Here is a 19941-nt window from a genome sequence, read left to right on the forward strand (position 1 = left end):
AGATCTGCCGCTCTTTTTCAGCCAGGACCCTGAGAGAGAGGATGAAGATCAGGCTCCAGGTCCTGGAGGACAGAAGGCTGAAGGCACGAGGTGGGTCTGGAGGGGCTGATTCTGCCCATGCTGAGGCCTCTGGGGGGCTCCCCAGGGGCAGGAAGACCAGCAAGCGTCCCCACTCCCCGTCGACGGCGGCGTCGAGGGGGATGACTACGGTCTGTTCGCCATCTCCCCAGGGCTCTGGGGAGAAGCGGCGTCGACGATCGACGTCGAAGGAGCTGAACAGGCCGCCGTCGACGACATCTGCATCTTCTGCGACGACGCCGTCGCCGTCGAGCCATCGGCGTCGAGATCAGGCCCGGCGTCGGCGCTCGCCGTCGAGGGGAGAGCGCTGCTCGCCGTCGGCGAAGAGACGAAGGTCGCCGTCGAGGCGGCGGTCACCGTCGAGGCGCTCGACGTCACGAAGATCGACGTCGAGAAGATCGACGTCGAGAAGATCGACGTCGAGAAGATCGACGTCGAGAAGATCGACGTCGAGAAGATCGACGTCGAGAAGATCGACGTCGAGAAGATAGACGTCGAGAAGATAGACGTCGAGAAGATAGACGTCGAGAAGATCGACGTCGAGGCGGTCGCCGTCGAGGCGGTCGCCGTAGAGGCGGTCGCCGTCGAGGCGGCAATCGACGTCGCGGAGGCGATCGACGTCGAGGAGGCGACCGACGTTGCAGAGGGGTTCGTCATCGAGACGGCGCAGGGGGAGCCCTGACGCCAGGAGTAAGAGGGGAACGGAGTCGCCGGGATCGGTGTACTCCGTGGTGTATACACCTCCTCGGATCCCTACGCCATCGCCACCTCCGCCACCACCACCACCACCACCACCACCACCGACTCCTCCTCCTCCACTGCCACCACCACCACCACCTCCACCACCACCGAGGGGAGAGCGCCGCTCGCCGTCGGCGAAGAGACGAAGGTCGCCGTCGAGACGGCGCAGGGGGAGCCCTGACGCCAGGAGTAAGAGGGGAACGGAGTCGCCGGGATCGGTGTACTCCGTGGTGTATACACCTCCTCGGATCCCTACGCCATCGCCACCTCCACCACCACCACCGACTCCTCCTCCTCCACCGCCACCACCACCACCGCCTGCGTCACCGCCTCCACCTCCCCTCCTCGGTCTATACTACCTCGCACTCCGTTGGGGCCACCTGCAGTTCTGCTGCTGTCGGTCTCCCTGCCCAGGTATCCGACTCCACCGAAGGGGACGCCGAGGCCGCGACATCCACGGTCGCCGGGCCCGGCTAGACCGGCGGACAGGCCGAAGCCGAGGAGGTCGCGCTCCCGCTCCGTCAGGAGGAGAAGGTCGCGGAGCCATAGTCGGTCGTCGTCATCAACATCAGGACGGCGCCATAGGAGGCACAGGTCCAGGTCGCGCACACGGTCCTCGGCCAGGGTTTTCTCACAGACACTGTCGGACTCACCGGGGACTAGGGTGTCTCCTGTAGACAATCTAGTCTCCTTCCAGGAGGTGCTGCTGAGGGGTGCAGCCAAGTTGGGGATCACGGTGACGGTACCGACACCCACGACGTCCATGATATTCGAGACTCTACACAAAAAACACCTGTCTCGCCCCCTGCTGCCTCTAGTGATGGGGCTGGTGGAACCCGCGTTGGAGTTGTTCCTCACTCCCGCGGTGACGAAATCCGCCCCCTCACGGCTCCTGAAAAAGTATCGGGCCCCGGGCTCGGACCCTGCTTTTTTACGGATGGACCCGAAGCCGGACTCTGTCATCGTGACGGTGGCGAGGAAACAGCATGCGACAGCTCCTTCATCGACAGTCCCGCCCGACAAGGAAATCCGCTGGCTGGACTCTGCGGGCAGGAAGGTGTGTGGGACCGCGTCTACCACCATGAAGGCGGCGAATGCGGGGGCGCTGTTGGGGCATTACGACCGGGCCCTGTGGGAGTCCCTCCAACAGTATGCGGACCTGCTGCCTCGGGACAGGAAGGAGGACTTCCTGGAAACGGTGCGAGAGGGTATGCTGGTTTTGAACCAGGTCATCAGTGCGGCAGCGGATGTCTCCTTGTTGGCGGCGCACGCCTACTGTCATGGCGTCCACCAAAGGCGTCACTCTTGGCTGCGCCTGACGTCGCTCAAGCCAGAGGCTCAGCACAGAGTAGCCAATCTGCCCTTCTCGGGGGAAACCCTGTTTGGTAAACATGCGGATGATGAGATGGCCCGCATGAAGACGGAGGCGGAGACCCTGACGGCTGTCGGGTTGGAGAAGGCCGAGAAGAAGAAGCGCCCGTTCCAGAGACGGTTCGGGTCTGCGGGCAGAGGGCGTGGGCAGGGTTCGGGACAGCAGCAGCACCAACAGCAGCAGTTCCGGAAACCCTTCCAGAAACGCCAGAAGGGTAGAGGAGGCCAGCAGGCCGCTACTACTACCAAGGGCCTGGCCGGGTCTCGACCCTGAGCGACTACTTCCGCTTCAACCGTTACCCACTCTAGTGGGGGGAAGCATTCAATTTTTTCCGGCAGAGTGGAGAAAAATTACTCAAGACAAGTGGGTGCTGAATATTGTTTGCAATGGATACAGTCTTCGGTTTATCAGCCCGCCTCCAGCGATTCCGCCGGTAAGCTCTCAGTTTCAGCTGCGAGAGCTCCAGGCGGAGGCGGACATCTTGTTGAGGAAAAAGGCGGTAGAAGAGGTACCTCTGTCTCAAAGGAGAAGAGGTCTGTACTCTCGGTTCTTCCTCGTTCGCAAGAAGGACAAGAACGAGTTCAGGCCCATTCTGGATTTGCGACAGGCAAACAAATGGATTCGCAGAGAGAAGTTTTGCATGCTATCGTTGCATCAGATTTACCCTCAGCTGCAACGGGGAGACTGGCTCTGTGCCATAGATCTACAGGATGCGTACTTCCATGTGCCCATTGCACGGAAGCACAGGAAGTTCCTGCGATTCCAAGTCGGCGCCAATCACTATCAATACACAGTACTGCCATTCGGGCTAAAGTCTGCGCCCAGGACCTTCTCGAAGTGCATAAAATCAACACTGGGTCCTGGCTCAAGAAACACTCAGTTGGACTGAGCCCAATTAAGCTCCTAACATGAAAAATAAAACATGAGAGGAGGGTTTTATGAATTTCCTTATTAATCAAAAAAAGAAATTATTTATTTCACATTTCTATACAATTGTGCGCTGCAACATTACTTCATTGCGCATTTATCTTTTGTACAAAACAATATCATACATTACATTTCACAACATAATAATCCTGATCCCCTAGATGAATAATACAAACCCACATACACTCTTCAGACATTCATGGCCAATATACTCTTACATACACAAAAATACACATGCACTGAAAACGAGGTCCTAATGACACCTTTTCTTTTCTGGTGGATTGACTCCCAAGCAATTTGTACAACAAAGTGTTCTGTCTTTTTGTTGAAACAATAAAGTTCCAGAGTTAGTTGATAAGAAAATCACAGGACGGTGCAAAAAAGGACCATACTGGTCGACGCGTTTCGAACCCCTATCTTTTTAGGTTCTCTTCAGGACCAACCAATTTCTTTGAAAGGTGCCTCCACAATGGAGTCTTAACTGTCTGAAATAGGTCCGACTTGCCCCAAGCGCGGATTAGGGGAAGGCTGCCTTCTTTACCGGCTAACCAACGTGTTTAATGTTTCTTTGCTAGGTGAGTTCGCTTGTTCGTCTCACGTAGGAGAACCGCGCCGGCATCGGGTTCCTCCTCTGGTTTCTCGTTGTCTGCTCGGTGCTCATCAAACTGTCCCAGTCAGGGGCTCGGATGATTCTGATTGCTCCGGAATGGCCCAGACAGTGGTGGTTCACGGACCTACTTCACCGGTCGCTCCTTCCTCACATACGGCTGCCGTGCAGGCCGGACCTTCTCACGAAGTTCGGGGGGCAGATGGTGCACCCCAACCTCTCGTCTTTGAGTTTGGTGGCATAGCTCCTGAGATAGTGCAATATGGCCATTTGAATCTACCAGAAGATTGTATGGATATACTGAAGGAGTCTAAACGGCCTTCCACTAGGACGTCCTATGCCTACAAGTGGAAGAGGTTCTGTATCTGGTGCAAGTCCAAGAGCTTTGACCCTACGACATGTAAGGAAGATGTCATCCTTCCATATCTTTTACATTTGGCGCAGTCCGGCCTTAATTTCCATTCCATTAAGGTTCATCTGGCTGCTTTGACTGCTTACAGGATATGCCCTTCACAGACTTCCTTCTTTCAGATCCCTGTGGTCAAGGATTTTTTGGAAGGCTTGAAGAAAGTGTTTCCTCCTGTCAGACTTCCCTCCCCTTCCTCGGACTTGAATGTGGTGCTGTCCAGACTGATGAAGGAGCCTTTTGAACCCATTCACAAGGCTTCGTTGCAGCACCTATCCTGGAAGGCGGCGTTCCTAGTGGCCATTACATCGGCCCGCAGGGTGAGTGAACTTCAGGCATTATGTTGTCAAGAACCTTATACTGTATTTCACGCTGCTAAGGTTGTTATGCGTACTCACCCTAAATTTCTTCCTAAGGTTGTCTCTGATTTTCATGTCAACCAGACCATAACTTTACCTACGTTCTTTCAGAATCCATCTTCGCCAGCGGAAAGGTCTCTCCATTCCCTGGATGTTCGGAGGGTGTTGAAATTTTATCTTGATAAGACCAAGGATATTCGTAGGTCAGACCGATTGTTTATTAATTATGGATCAGTCAGGACCGGTCTCGTGACCTCTAAGCAGTCCATCTCTCGGTGGATTGTGTCCTGCATACAATTGTGTTATCAAAAGGCTAATAAGACCTTAGGGGGTAAACCTAAGGCTCATTCCACCAGGGGCAAAGCTGCCACGACTGCTTTGCTGCGTAATGTTCCGATTGCAGAAATCTGCAAGGCAGCCACTTGGAAGTCGGTCCATACCTTTGCTGCGCATTACTGTCTGGACGCTGATGCCAGGGCAGATGCTCAGGTTGGGCAGGCTTCGCTGCGAAATCTGTTGGCACAGTAGTGGTATTGTTTTGTATCTTGTCCACCGCCGTTTTTGTGTGGGGGTGGGCTTGCCATTCTATTCACTAGATTATGACTATACACAGAGATCCCCTACTACAGAAGGAGTAGTTTCTTTTCTGTAACTCCAGTTCTGTAGTAGGGGTATCTCTGTGATAGTCATAAGCGCACGCCCTCCTCCCCGGTGGAGAGATGATTATTCATGTAAGGAATGCCACAGGTCTGGCGTGCTACGCCTTCAAGAAGAACTGAAAGTAAAAGGGACCTGCTGTGCATTCTGGGATACTGGGAAAGTTCTGGAAAGTTTTCTTAAAGGCACAGTATCCTGTTCTGAGCCACATAATGGCAGCCTATGGGGCTTGTCTGTCCATTCCTTCCTCTCTATCATTCCAGAGGCTTTTGCTGGTAGAGGCAGGGTTTTTTCCCTTGTGGAGAAAAGCTGGACAGGCAGTGCTGTTTGTGGATGTTGGTGGAATTTTCTAGTTGAAGTACTGGACAGTGTAGCCTGTGGGTATAGGCTGCATTATCTGTCTTTAAATTAAATTCTCTCTTAAAGGTGGATGCAGGTCTGCATGATTTGACACCTTAAGAGATTATTTTTTATTGCTCCGGGGTCCCCGCACATGGGCGGGACTATTCACTAGATTATGACTATCACAGAGATACCCCTACTACAGAACTGGAGTTACAGAAAAGAAACTACTCCATACTTGTGTTGCAAAAAAGATAATCTCTCAAGTCGCCACTTATGGCAGTGAGTTGTCAAAATATGTCCTAAGAATGGTTTCTGGTCCTTTTGTAGGTTAATAACACGCATGGGGCAGTGGGGAGTCAAGGAAGGCGCTGGGTTGTGCTTTTCAAAAGCAAACTTATTTATTGATTTGGAATCCTCTTCTCTTATCAATAAATACAATCCTAGAAATGCTTGTATCCTAAAATTCATATTTAAGACTTTTTAGATAATATACTAAATGTTCCTTAAACTAAGGAAAAGTGGGGACGGTGTGAGCTACTAGAACCAAACTTAAAGGTGTATTTACATTATTCTTTGTAATAAATTAGCATCGAGGCTTCAAAGGACGGAGAATCTGTGAGACCTCATCTAACAAATGATTTTCATTGTTTTATTTTAAGGATGAAGATGATGAAGTGGAATTAAGACAACGTGCCACTACAAAGAGACCAGAGATGAGATAAAGCAATGAACTGATTTGAATCTAGTACACATGCAACCCCCAGGAGTCACTCCTAGTGTATATAGAACGTGGCTGGTGATCAACTGGCCGCAAACCTATTTTTATTAAGAACAAAAATGTTTGCCTTTATCAGGTTTTTACTTTTTGCTACCTTGTGGTTATATTATCTGAGAATAATTTCCACAGCCACAAGATTCATGACCTTAGAGTCTTTTTGGAATGTATCCAACTTTGGAAAGTGTTTTTGAGATATTTGGAGGGTCTTTGCTGCGGACAATAGATCCTTGGCATCAATCTTGCCAGGTTATTTGGAATTGATATGGTGCAGCTGGAAAGGAACACAAAGGTATATGTCAAGCAATTTGGTGTGTTTTCCTGCGGAAAATAAGGTTATGTTTTGTTACTACCAAAGAAGTATGTTCCGTCCATAAACGGGTGATGTTGTGGCCTTTCATTCAGTCTGCTACCTCCTTGTGAAATGAACAGCCACGTTGATGCTTAGATAATTGTTAGACCCCTGTTACTAATTTGAACTAAATAGCCTTGTTAAATGTTCTTCTGATGGCCCTCACAGTCCGAGATCTCGGGCATTGCATGATTTCATAGCTACGAAATACCACTGCAACCTGATGTGTGCCTTTTTTTACCACTAGGGAAGTGCCTTTTTTTTTACCACTAGTAGATCTAGTGTTAAGTGCCTTACTGTCTATTCTGATCAGGTCTTCCATCAGTGCTGCTTGTGAATTGCGTCTTGACAGCTGGTGATCTCTGTTTGGTACAAGGTTTGAAAATAGGGAATAGATTAATGGGAATTGTCCTATCGAAGAACATCATACTGCAATTAAAGCTATCAAAGACCCAGAAGATGCTGCACACATAGTAACGGGCATTGCCTTTCATGTCAAAAGGCTCATTAAAATTGAAAAGCACTTTGAGTTGCCTCTTAAAGTAATCCATTATGCAAAACACTTCAACCATCAGTTATACATGTTAGCTCTTCATAGCCACAACTGGAATAGGTCGTTCCTTATTGCAGGCTTGAGCTGTATTCTGAAGAATCCTCATTTGACCCTCTACACTAGTCTCAAGGAGAGAGTTCATGATGGAGCAGCTCGGCCTGTGGTTTAGAGTTAGTGTTGTGATCTAAAGTACCCAGTCTCTTGATCTTGATATAAGATTTGTTATCCCTAGATCCATGTACCGGCTTTAACAAACATCCCATTTGACATGAAAAATTTCAACCAAGTGTCAGCAGTATTCGCAATACATAACATGCTAGGTCCTATTTGTACTTTACCACTCCCTGCAGTTAACAGTGTGCACAGAGGTAGGTATATTACAGATACGCTTACATGTTCCTCAACTATCCTGTTTGCCCACCCATGGAACAAAAGCTCTAATTTATGAGTATTTCTGTTTAAACAAATATTATAGGTGGTGGATTCGCAAGCTGAGCTTTCCATCCAGATCAAATGCTTTAATATGAACTGAAAAGTTTGGAGAGCTGCTTTTTCATACCTAAATTCTGAGCTTCATTTCAGGCAGGGAACACGCTGCCATGTTCAGTATATTGAGCATAAATCCCACTACTCTACATAAAATGAATGCATTGCCTGACACCAAAAGTATGTATGGACACAGACACCACATAGTCTTACCTCATCCTTGGGAAGTGACTCGAAATCTGTTTTAGATCATTTGTGTCCGAGACGTCTAGCACCTACATTAGCCCTGGAGACCCTGCCTCGAGATGACCCTTCCAGAGGTTTTCAAGCGAAGCTGTCAGCCAGCCGGGCAGTAAACGCATCAGATACCTCAGTGTAACGTCAGTACCAACAGGTGCGCAGCTGCACTGCCCACAGAATCAATCAAGGCACGTTTTATTTCGGCCTCATCACCCAAGCAACTATAGAATTAAAAACACAAACAATCATGGTAATAAATCCATACTACACCACTTATAACAACTTTACGTTCTAAAACGATAAATAAAGAGTTTGGGCTTCCTTTTTCTCTGGAATAGGACTACAATCTAATGAAATCCGAATTAATCAGCAGTAAAGCCATTTAGATGGCTTCAATTCATAATGAGTTGGTTGTGAATACAGTAAAATGAAATTGAAAGGCCAACGTCAATTCAGCAGGTGATGGGAAAACCTGCTTGATCCGCTCAAAAGTTGTGCTGTCCCCCCTTCTTCTGGCACCATCTGCTCACACAGTGTTGTGAAATAAAGTAGCCTTACTATTGACCAAATGTCCATTGTCGGTTTGTTAAAATTGTTCCCGTTTGGGGATATTTGTGTTTGTCTTTTTGGTTTCACGTGACCAAAAATCTGCATCTAAATCTAAGTAGAATAAAGTTTGACTGCAAACAAACAAGAAAATACGGAAAAAACAAACAAATACATAGCATTGAGGCGCAAAGGGCAGATAGCTGAATGGAGTGGGTAGTTTCTATTGAGCAGGTGATTTCACTTTATAGCCAGCATTTGCATTTCTTATGATCATTCTCCAAATTGTTGATGTAGTCTCAGTTTAAAGTTCTTTTTTGCTTCTTGAAGTACCATTGTATCCTTGGTCCCCATGACATTCAAGTTACATTTTAATCCCCTCTTGCCTGATGGCGAAAGACACTCTCAGCATTAATTATTTGTTTTTAAAAAAAGGACGCAAGCTTGAGGGAATGAAGTCTTAAACAACAGGCCTAATCCTCTGCAGTAAAACAAAAACATAAAGTTTCAATTTTAGAATTGCTAATATGTTTCAGAATCAATGTCCCCAAGAATGTAGAGAAAATGTGTTTAATTGATCTTGAGTGTCCTTGTAATAAGCTCAAAAGATTCTTTACGAATCATCACAGTCCTTTGAACACACAACCATATTTAATTTGCCATAATATGCCCTCGTCCACCTTCTCTTTGCGCCTTCGCTTGTTTGAAGAAAGTTTTGCCAATCTTGGGGAGACTCCTACTTTTACGTGGTTTTTCCATATTCATCCTCTTTCAGGGAGTACTTAGAGTTGGTTGGACGATAAGCAGCAATGGCAGTGAATTTGCGTCTACCTGAGTCGGAGTTAACAGCCAACACAAGGTCTTAACAACAATAAGGAGTGAATTTGTTCTGAGCATCAGATTACAATGTTGTCAGTTCTGTAGCACCTAAAATCTTGAAATTAAACCGTTGCCAGCTCACCGATCCTAATTAATAATTTGGCTTGCTCCATACTTGAGTTTGTTTTTGTCAAATTCTTGTCCACTTCCATATTACTTTGTAAGGAGAAATAGACCGCTATCTTTCGTAGGTTTTCCCTTAGAGTTACTGCACCTCCGATGGTTTATTAATTCTTCAGACAACTGAACCAATTAGCCATAGAGATACCACCATATCCCCACACAGTTGTGATTATGGAAAGCAGAGGGGGCGAGTATGTTTTTTATGGATAGACACAGATTGGATCTGTTGGGCGCATGTGTTGATGACACATGATAGCCATCATTTAATCACTAGGGTGCTTTAGGCCAGAGGACACTTACATTACAGTGGATTGCAGAGCTGATTAATGATTTAAAACATTAGCAACCGTATTAATAGTAGTGTGAAAATGAGTGTATAGTTGGCCTTTGTCTCCAAGTTAAACAGTCATATGCATGGGGCGTAGTCTGAGAGCTTAGGATCTCAGCCAAGATATTTATTCTCCTACTTTTTATTTTTATATATTTTTATGTTCTTTGCTTCTAAGAACGCTCTACTGATGGATACTAGTAAAGATGTTAGGAATCTAGACCCAACTCTCTCTCTCAAGTGCCACTGTCCAGATTTCTGAGATGGCCGAGCATGCTGGAAAAAAGGAGAAGGTTGAAGATTGTGTTTTTTTACCTCTCACCCGAGTTCTGTTTCCAAAAATACCCTTCCCTGAAATCCAACACTACTTTTGTCAAATCTACCCTTATAAGTAAGTATCAAGCGTATTGATTGTATGAACTGTTAGATTGCTTTTCCAGTTATTGTTGTACGCATACCTGTCAAGTTTCCCAGGTCCACTTTTTTTTTGTTATAATTCTGGGACTTGCAGCCCTGATATATACTGGAGTAAATAAGACTACAAGTCTCAGAATTCAAAGAAAAAAAACATGGACTTGATCAAATAGTCACGCATAGACCTGGAAAACTTGGCAGCAATGTTTACGAGGGGTTGTATTCCATGGTCATCAGAGAAAGTGAAGGTGTCTGAAATAACATTGCACGTAGGCCCTCATTGCAAGTGATTCTCTTAATAACGTTTTGGGCAGAAATATGACAGAAACTTGGAGGATGCTGTTCCTGTAAAAGGGTCGGAATTGTGAAATAACATTGCATGTTATTCCCCGTGCTACAGGAGCCTGGAGGAAAGTTAGTTGTAATCCCCCAGTAGTACCACAACCTTGAATTTAAGATGCCCCTTTAAAACTAGCACGTGGTATTACGGTGCCAAAAATACTGTAAAAATCGAGATGAAGCCTACGGGAGTGGAATCTGTCCTGAAATACCGCCAAAATGTGCCCTGAATCGTATTACAAGACTGGAATGTTTCTAGAGCTACATTAACGAGAATGGAATGTATCCTTAATTACGTCACAAAGCCCGCCATTCTTCCTGAATATCATTTCAATGTGTGGAAAGGCCTGGCTGACATCACACGATCTGGAATACCTTCCCAAATGATATTGCATGACGTACTTTATTTAATGTGTCTTAGTGACTGAAATACGCTCTTGAAAGCATGTAACTGCCCCGCATGCGTCCCTCGTGATATGGTGCTGAAAGGTGTGGTGTGTCACATTTCCAAAACTGGAATGTGATCAAAATGTCCTCCGAAAAAGTGGGATGTGTCCAGAATTACATCCCAAAGCCTGGAGTGCGTCCAGAGTCGCTTATCATTTACTAGAATATATCTGGGATGTCAACACACCGTATGACATGTCAGATTAAATGTAAATATGTTCTAAATGACGTCACAGTGGCTGGAACACGCCATGGAAGCCATCACATCGGTTGCTGCTGGAAACTGGAATGTGGCCTATGTTACCTCACACTGGAATGCTCCCCTGTTTGCCTTCCTCCGCTTGGAATGCATGGCAAATGTTTTTTAAAGCTTTTCTATTGAGCGTAAAACAAGATCTACAAATATACCTCAACCAATATGCTAACCTCTGTTGTCCTGATGCAGCATCCAAAGAATCTTCTACACCACACATTTCTATTTTTAAGATGCAGCATCCCTTGTGAAGAGTTTCATATGAACGAGCCCCCGTTTGTATGTCCACATGTCCCTTCATGTATCTTTATTGCAGTACCGCAGCCAGTGCTATAGAATGCCTTCTTTAAGCACAGGCCACTGATTGGGTCGGTCCCCAATTCCAGACTGATTGGGCTGTGTCCTAAGTAATATTACTCAGAGTTGTGAGTGTGAACTGCACCGTGAAAAAGGGAAATTGAATTGTTCACAATTGCGTAATGCCACATGTGATCAAATGTGCCCTAGATCCCTTCGTGCAGACTGAGTTGGAAAGAGTCCCAAGTTTGTACTTGAACACACATCTCCATGCGTATGACTCTGTGATGGGATAATACCAACCTTCTATCATGGCCATGTCCTCTTGAACATGAAATCCCTTTGGACCTTGACCGTGCCTTACTAAGACATCAAGTGATATGGGTCTACAGTAACCTTTGACACATGGGATGTTCTGATTATTGAAGTGCCTCTTGGGCAGTAGGCCTGCCTATTAATTGCAGAGCAAGTGTACAGAGAAAACTGTATGTTGCCTTGTTCTGAAAACATTACAGCATGAAGGAGGATCATAAGAGGCGCCAGAGGAGGCTCATTGATCCTTATCAATGTATCATTGTCTAATTATTTTGTAAATTGCACTAATGCCTGTCTGGTTCCAGTGGGAATAGTGTTATTCTTCTGGAGACCATTCCCCTGTTCAGCAGAACGAGGCCCATAACTCTTACATCGGAGCTATTGTAGGAAAGCAGAAGTTATTTTTCTGAATGTGTAGTTATTTATGTGGATAAATGGCGTCCCAGTATGCAGACCAGGCCTCGGAGGCATCCATTTGGTCCTAGTTTTCGCTGTGTCCTGTGTATGGAACTGCTCGTCCTGATGGATGGTTCTTTATGGGGTGCTATGCATGTCATCCTTGTTTGTGTACATGAGGGAGATCAGTTGGAGGAGGCTGAGCAGTTTACTACCAGGCTCCTGGTGGGACATCCACACCATACTTTAACAAATCTACTACCTATAAATCCTGGAGTCTGTGCTTCCTTACAGCTCCCAAGGTGTGGGGAAGCAGAACTACTTCCGTCAAGTCTTCCCTCTTACCTACGTTTATTCATAGTGTCAGTATTTAATTATTTACACAACCAGGGGTGTCAATAAGCATCTCTGTAACAGTAGAGAGATTTAGTAAGCCCCTGGACTGTACAACAGAAAACCAGCTTTGTGGTTAGTATGCGTCTGATAGACTTTCTGGCTGTAATGCAGGTTTGCGTGGACAACCTAGATGACCTCTTTCCATCAAAAATAATTGTCCCTCATTCACACAAAGCCAAAATCACATTTTGAATTGTACACTCCCACCTGCCGGCTGACCCCAATCCATGAGGACCAATCTTATTCACTCCATTAGTTTCAGCCTTACACATGCACTAAGTGCTGTCGCACGTATGCCCATTCTAAGAATGGTAAAAGTCAAACCTCAAGTGCCAAGATGATGAAGTGCTGCTGGTGATAAATCAGGGCTGGCTGAAAGTAACTCCCATGATATGGGTCCAGTGCACAGTTGTGTACCAGTACTTCCTCTTTAAACTGCTAAGTGAGGAGCAGCTTGGTGAAGGATCAGTTAGTTCTAGAAAACAAATGATGCCCAGGACGTTACTACTAGCTGTCACACTTTATTGACTTAATTTTTTTAATTGACCCTTTATCGATCCAATTCCTGTTAATAGAAAATATGCAATGCCTGATGTATATGTTACGCCTAATGATGTATGTAGAAAAACTTGTGTTGCTTGCTGCACGGCATACGGAATAGTAGTGTGAATTACCAAGAAACTTTTTAAGAAACGTAAATTTAACAGCATTTTCTACGAAAGAAATCAAACTAGAGAATCTCATTTTGTTCTACATCAGATCTTTGGCTTAGGAAAGAAAAGGAAGTGAATGTCTAAGCGAAGTAGTAACTGATCTTGCCATGAGGAGATCTTGGCAAACTGCCCCATACATATATTACTCTGTTGTCACATGTCTATATAATTTGTCTACCAGATTTTTGTGCTGTTATGTAAAGAATCAAAGGGGCTGATGATAAAGTGCCAGGATATCGTTAAGAAAAAAATGCATTTGCTGCTGTGGGCAATTTGACCAGAATAGCCAACGTTTTTTTTTTCTTCTCGTTGTAAATAATAAAGAAAAACTTTAATTCTCATTGTATTCTTATTTCACAAGCTGGTGGCTTTCAGCTTACTTTATTTGATTGTGGTTTCTGCAAATGTTTGTCTATTCTGAATAGTTTCCTCATAAGTTTTTACTCCTCTATTACTTTACTGAAAATAGGGAAGACATTTTAAATATGATTGTGGCTACTTTTTAAACACAAATGTATTGATTACTAAATTTGTATCCTTTGAAAAAGCCCAACAAAATGACTTCTACAAGCTAAAGCCTCCTGTTTCAATTTATTTTCTTTCCAAATTTAAAGAGGATAGATCGTTGAGTTGGCGTAATGGAAGAGTTGTTGGAGATTTGTGGTGACGCATTTCATAATTCAACAAATAAGTGTACCAGAATTTTACAGCATAATCCATACGAATCATCAGGTTTACAATTCTTTGTAGGTGTAACTTTAATTATTGTGAAGTCCATGTGGCAAATTGAATTCAGGCCATTACAGAGAATTTTCTGAATTCCCAAACATCTTGCAGATCTATCATAATTTTCTGGATTTTATTAATTTACTGGTTCAAAACACTTGGCACAAAATGAAATAATCTAGGAAATGCACACTTCACCAGAATCCAAATAGATTTAAAACATTTTATTTTAGTATTGATGGCACACGTTTTTCATAAGATCCCTGTTTCAGGGAAAACCATGTTAAAACTCCTCCTATGGTAAACTGGTAAACTCTAGTGTTGTTAATGAATGGGTTTTGGCACCATCAGCATTTGGGGATGTAACTGTCTCTTAAAATATTAAGCACCGATGTTAGATGTTCCCAGAAGATCATATCTTTGGTGCCACTTCCCCTCCATGCCCAGCTATGCGGCGCTGATGTTTTTCTGTTTACCTACAGACTGTGAATCTGCTTCTCAGTGTGATTGTGTGTACGTATTTATATGTATAGATGTGTGTGTGTGTGTGTGTGTGTGTATATATGTATAGGTTTGTGTGTGTGTGTGTATATATATATACACACACACACACACATCTATACAAGTATATGACAAAAGAAAAGTCCAACTACATTATTAGACACAAATTCTGATACTGCCCTTTGTTATGTAACCATTGAATGGTCAGAATTGACAGAGGTTATAATGGTAGGTTGTATTTGCATAGTAGTTGCCAGAGGAAACAAAATGAAATCAATCTGACTATATTTTTGATGAGGTACAAATTAGAAATTGTTCTCTCAACCAACTGGATTTTCAGTCTCCATGTGTCTGTCCGATTTTTCCTCCTGTGAATTTTGGGTTAGTTGTGTCCAGTCTTCTATTTAGAATGCAATCAAAGTCATTGTATAGCAACTTAACAATGGTAGCAGTAGAAAATAACAACTACACATCTCAAATAGAGATGTCCTCATTTGCAGCAATTTAGTTATTATGAAGAACAGTAATAGTTGGGAAGGGTGTTACATCATACTGCACTCGGCTACCAAAAGAGTGCCCCCATAGTGATGGAAAGACCACTCTTATTTTGAGCAAGGTTTTTCTGCCGCACACCGAAACATGGTGCTCAGAATTTTAGATATTTGTATATATACACACACATAGTCAGACAGTGAAAGAAACTGTTGAATTTTCTTTTTATTTATTATTAGCAAAGGGAGTGCAAACATCTCAAGTGAGCATATAATGTGTCGCACTCCAGTGTTTTCTGGCAACATCACACTGTCCAGAAAATTGGATATGGTAACGCATTAGTGAAGGAACAATCGGACTTCTGGGTGACCCCACATGGCCCCAGTAGCTCCCACTGCTGTTTCCTGAGCCCATCATTAATTTTTCCCCACCCGATTTACCACTGCAGGTCCCTCTCATGGCCAAGCCATATCAGGCTATTTCTGTGCAACTAGTTTCCAGGCCTTCACCTACCCCAAATCCTCTCAATCTTCTTGGGGCATTCTCTAGCTTGGTGTAACGTTCAAAATGAAGATATCACATGCCAAGGTAAGATTTAGTAAAAGAGATTTATTAGGACACCTCATCCACCGACTTCTCCTCATCAACTGCCGCCGCCTCACATCAAATTCTCCCAGATTCTATGTTCCAAGTTCCATAGAATCTATTATGTAAACACCACCCATGGCTAGATACCACACTTCTCCCTTCTTTATAACACAGTATAATTTTTTTTAATGCATTACAATTGAACAAACCCTTACTCCCAAAACTAAACAAGTATTATAGAAATTTCACATTAAAATGTTACATAAGAAGAGTCAAAATTATTTGATATAATCCTTGAGATAATGAGTAATACTTTGACGTAAGCTTCTTCTGCTGTACTCATTCGAGAGATTCTGAAACGAATTCGGATTTCTCTTCCCATAGAACTGACTTTTATCCTTCTGCATCACACCTCCACTCATTCCTTTATTTGTTCTGAGTACAACAATCCGACTTTTATTCCAAATCTTGCCATCCATTAGCTTAACAGCATTCTTAAAAATGTTTACAACTTGTGTAGGTTTCGAATATTTCGACCAGGTCATTGCACTCACTGGAGCTTTGACTCGTACCCAATTACCTATACTCACTACAACCTGCTTGACTTTAATTCTTTTATCAAAATGTTCTTTGTTCTTTTTCTGCAACCTTATTTCTCTTTCCCTCCAATCTCCAGTCCCATTGTATTCCATGCCTTTATCCGAACTCTTCCATCCTGGACATAACATGATATTAGGTGCTCGACCTTTAAATAGTTCAAAAGGCGACTTCCCAGTTGTTGAATGTGGTGTCATGCGATGAGCTGTAATACACTTCTGTAACTCCTCTTTCCAATTCAGAACATTCACCCTTGACAATTGAATATTTTCTTTTATAACTCTATTAAACCTTTTCACAGCTCCATTTGTCTCAGGATGATAAATTGAACTACTTGTGTGCTCAATGCCACACAATGCTAAAAAAATCAGTCATTTGTTTTGAACAAAACTGTGGTCCATTATCGGATAGAATTGATTTCGGAAAGCTTTCCCTTTTAAATATCTCTTTTAAAAACTTAATGACACATTAATAAATTACCTCTCTCACATGAAACCTCTACCCACCTTGAGTACAAATCCAACATCACAATCAAGAATGGAGTGTTGTGCTCATCCCTTAGTGGTCCAACAATATCAATAGTCACCTCTTGCCTCGGACAACTTGGCAATTTCTGGCACACTGTAGGCATGGTATGTGGTGTTAGAATCTTGTCACTGTTTCTGCATTGCATACACTCGCTGACCACAGGTTCAATACTTAAATCCATGCTAGGCCACCAAAAACTGGCTCTCCGTTTCTCTTTAGTCTTTACAATTCCCAAATGTCCTTGATGTGCCTCATCTATCAACTTTCCACTCAATGTGTAAGGAGGAGTTAATTTTGTCTCTCTCAACAAAATGCCTCCATCAACCGCTTGTTCATCGGATATTTTTTGCCATACCTTAGACAATGTTTTCACCTGAGCTAACCCTGATTGTAAATTGTTAATAATCTCCAATAACTCACTGTCTTTCAAGACGCCTTCTTTCCATTCTTCCTCTGTTATCACTCCAAGGTAACTTCACATACTACTATATCCTCCTCTTGTAATCACCAAGAGTCTTTTCTTCTTCACTTGAAATCAAACAAGATAAACAATCTGCTGACACATGCGATACTCCTGGCAAAATGTTCAACTGAGAAATGAAAGTCCTGTAACGCAGCTACCCAATGTCTTAGCCTAGAGGATATGAAATCCAAACCTTTCTTCTGTAAAAGTTTCTTGAGTGGTTTGTGATCGGAGCACATCTTAAAGCAGCTTTCCCATATAAAGTTTCAAAACTTGTTTAATGCCCAGTATATAGCCAACTCCTCTCTTTCTACTGCAGAGTAGTTAAACGCTGCTCCTCTCAAATTCCTTGATGCACATGCAATGAGTTGTTGTTCTCCATTTCTCACCTGTTTCAGGATTGCCCCCAAACCTGTTGAACTGGCATCAGTTACTACAATTGTTTCAATGCCGGGGACAAATGCTTGTAAATTAGGTGCATACTTCAAATCATTTTTAAATCCTTCAAATTCGTCTTGACATCTTTGAGTCCATTTAAATTCTTTAGTTTTTCCAAGAAAAGAGCTCATGTTGTTAGACTTACTTGCTAAGGTTTTAATGTATTTCCCATAGTATTCCATCCCGAAAAATTAAACAATTTCCCCCTTAGTACCTGGAGTAGCCAGCTTCATAATGGTATTAACTAATTTTTTCTTAGGAACAACAACACCTTCACCAGTAAGTAAATGACTAAAGTCATTCACTTCATGAGCAGAAAACGTACATTTCTTCTTTAACGTCAAACCTGCTTTCATTAACCTCTCCAAGACAGTTCTTAGTCTTACATCATGCTCATTTTGTGACCCACCAAATATCAGTAAATCGTCCTAATAGCACTTAACACCTTTAAGTCCCTTGAGAAAGGAATCCATTATTCTCTGAAAAACAGAGGCTGCCGACACGAAGCCAAATGGCATCCTCCTGAACTTGAATGCACCCATCGGTGTAATAAATGCGGTTTATAAACACTTTGCTAACTCCACCTGATAATAGGCTTGCGTGAGGTCAAGCGTGGTGAACTTTTTTGCCCCTGCCAATGACACTATCTCATCTATATTAGGAAGTGGAAACCTGTCTACTACAACTTCTTTATTCAAAGCTCTGAGGTCAACACATAGTCGGATGTCGCCATTAGCCTTGTTGGCCACAACAATGGTAGCTAACCATTCCATTGCTTCTACCGGTGTTCTGATTTGTTGAATCACCAGCTTATCTAATTCTTGTTCAACTTTACTTTGCAAAGCAACGGGAATTATTCTAACTTTGGCTATTTTTGGAGCTGCCCCCTTTTTCATCTTTATACATGGTTTGTAACCCTTCAAACATCCTAAGCCTTCTTTGAATAGCAATGGAAATTCAGACACAAAATCATTAGATTCTGACTCCACACTTTGTATCTGCACCTGCGGTTTTGCATTAGGATTCAATGTGACTCCCAATGATCATTGATGTGGCCATCCAAGTAAATCACCACCTCTTTTGGAAATATAAATTTTTCCCACCATTAGATTTTTTCCTTACTCACTGCATGCATTCAAATATCCTAACATGCTTATGGGTTGTCCTCCATACCCAACAGGGCGAACAGCCATGTTTTGTAGTTTATTTTTTGTTTGGAACCATTTACTGTATGTCTCTTTAGAAACAGTCGTTAGGTGTGAACATGAGTCAAACTTCATCTCCAACTCTACCCGATCAATTTTTACAGCACCCCTTGGATGATCTTGTCCATCCCTCTCTCCAATCTGAAATCCAATGTTATGTGAAACCTCCTTGTTCTGTTTTCTTCTTTTTGTTTCTACAACATTTAGAAAAATGCCCTTTCTTCCCACACGCATGACAAACAACCCCCCAAAGCTAGATTTGTTCTTGAATCGCTTTATGACCATTGCTCCCACAATGAAAACATTCAATCATTGATTTCTCACAGTCATCTTTCACCTGCCATTTTTGAGTTTCCTTATTCCTTATTACTTTTTACAACACAAACATTTTCTTCATTATTTTCTGTACTGGGGTTACTTTTACTTTTCTCACTTTTCAATTCTGTAACACATTTCAGCATGTTCAATTGAAATAACCTTTTCCAATGGTGGTTCATCTTTTAACCACAATTCTTCCCTTATTTGATCATCTCTGCACCTTAGAACAAATTGTTTCCTTATGCGTTCCTCACTGGACCCCACCAAATTTCCACATTTGAATAAAGTTTCCTTAAACTAGTCATATACTCTTCTACTGTCTCCTCCTTACCTTCCTCTTAACTCAAAATGATACCTCTCCATAATGGTACTTACTGTTGGTAAATAATGCCTTTCAAGCTGCATTATACAAATTTCTTACTCATTTAGTCTGCTTTGTTCTTCAGGGCTTAAATCAGGAATGTTCTCTAACACCTCCCGTCCCTCACCACCTAAACAATACATCAATAACGAATGCTTTCTTTCTGCGCTTAAATAAGTCCCACAAACCCATGCATAACTTCTTCTTCCATTTGCTCCATCTTATCCTTGGTTATCCAGGGCTGTTCAAGAAAAATGGTGGTGCTGTCACATTCTGCATGTTGTACCTTTCCTGCAAAACAAACTGTTCCAACAGTATATCTATCTGTATCACCACAGATCTGCCTATATAGTGTTGTTTGATATTTTAAAATAATTATT

The 19941-nt window shown here is 43.3% G+C and overlaps 1 protein-coding gene across 2 annotated transcripts in view; it reads left to right on the forward strand.

The window, feature by feature from the left end:
• Nucleotides 1–13683, forward strand: part of PNPLA7 (patatin like domain 7, lysophospholipase) — a 1876659-nt gene extending 1862976 nt beyond the window's left edge. For both annotated transcript variants that reach the window (XM_085610534.1, XM_085610541.1), the window contains exon 36: nucleotides 6152–13683. In XM_085610534.1, the coding sequence (XP_085466660.1) occupies nucleotides 6152–6214 (63 nt within the window). In that variant the 3' untranslated portion in view covers nucleotides 6215–13683. The remainder of the gene's footprint in view (nucleotides 1–6151) is intronic.
• Nucleotides 13684–19941: the final 6258 nt, after the last annotated feature.

The sequence above is a fragment of the Triturus cristatus genome, chromosome 1_2 (assembly GCF_964204655.1).
Source record: "Triturus cristatus chromosome 1_2, aTriCri1.1, whole genome shotgun sequence".
Classification (NCBI taxonomy): domain Eukaryota; kingdom Metazoa; phylum Chordata; class Amphibia; order Caudata; family Salamandridae; genus Triturus; species Triturus cristatus.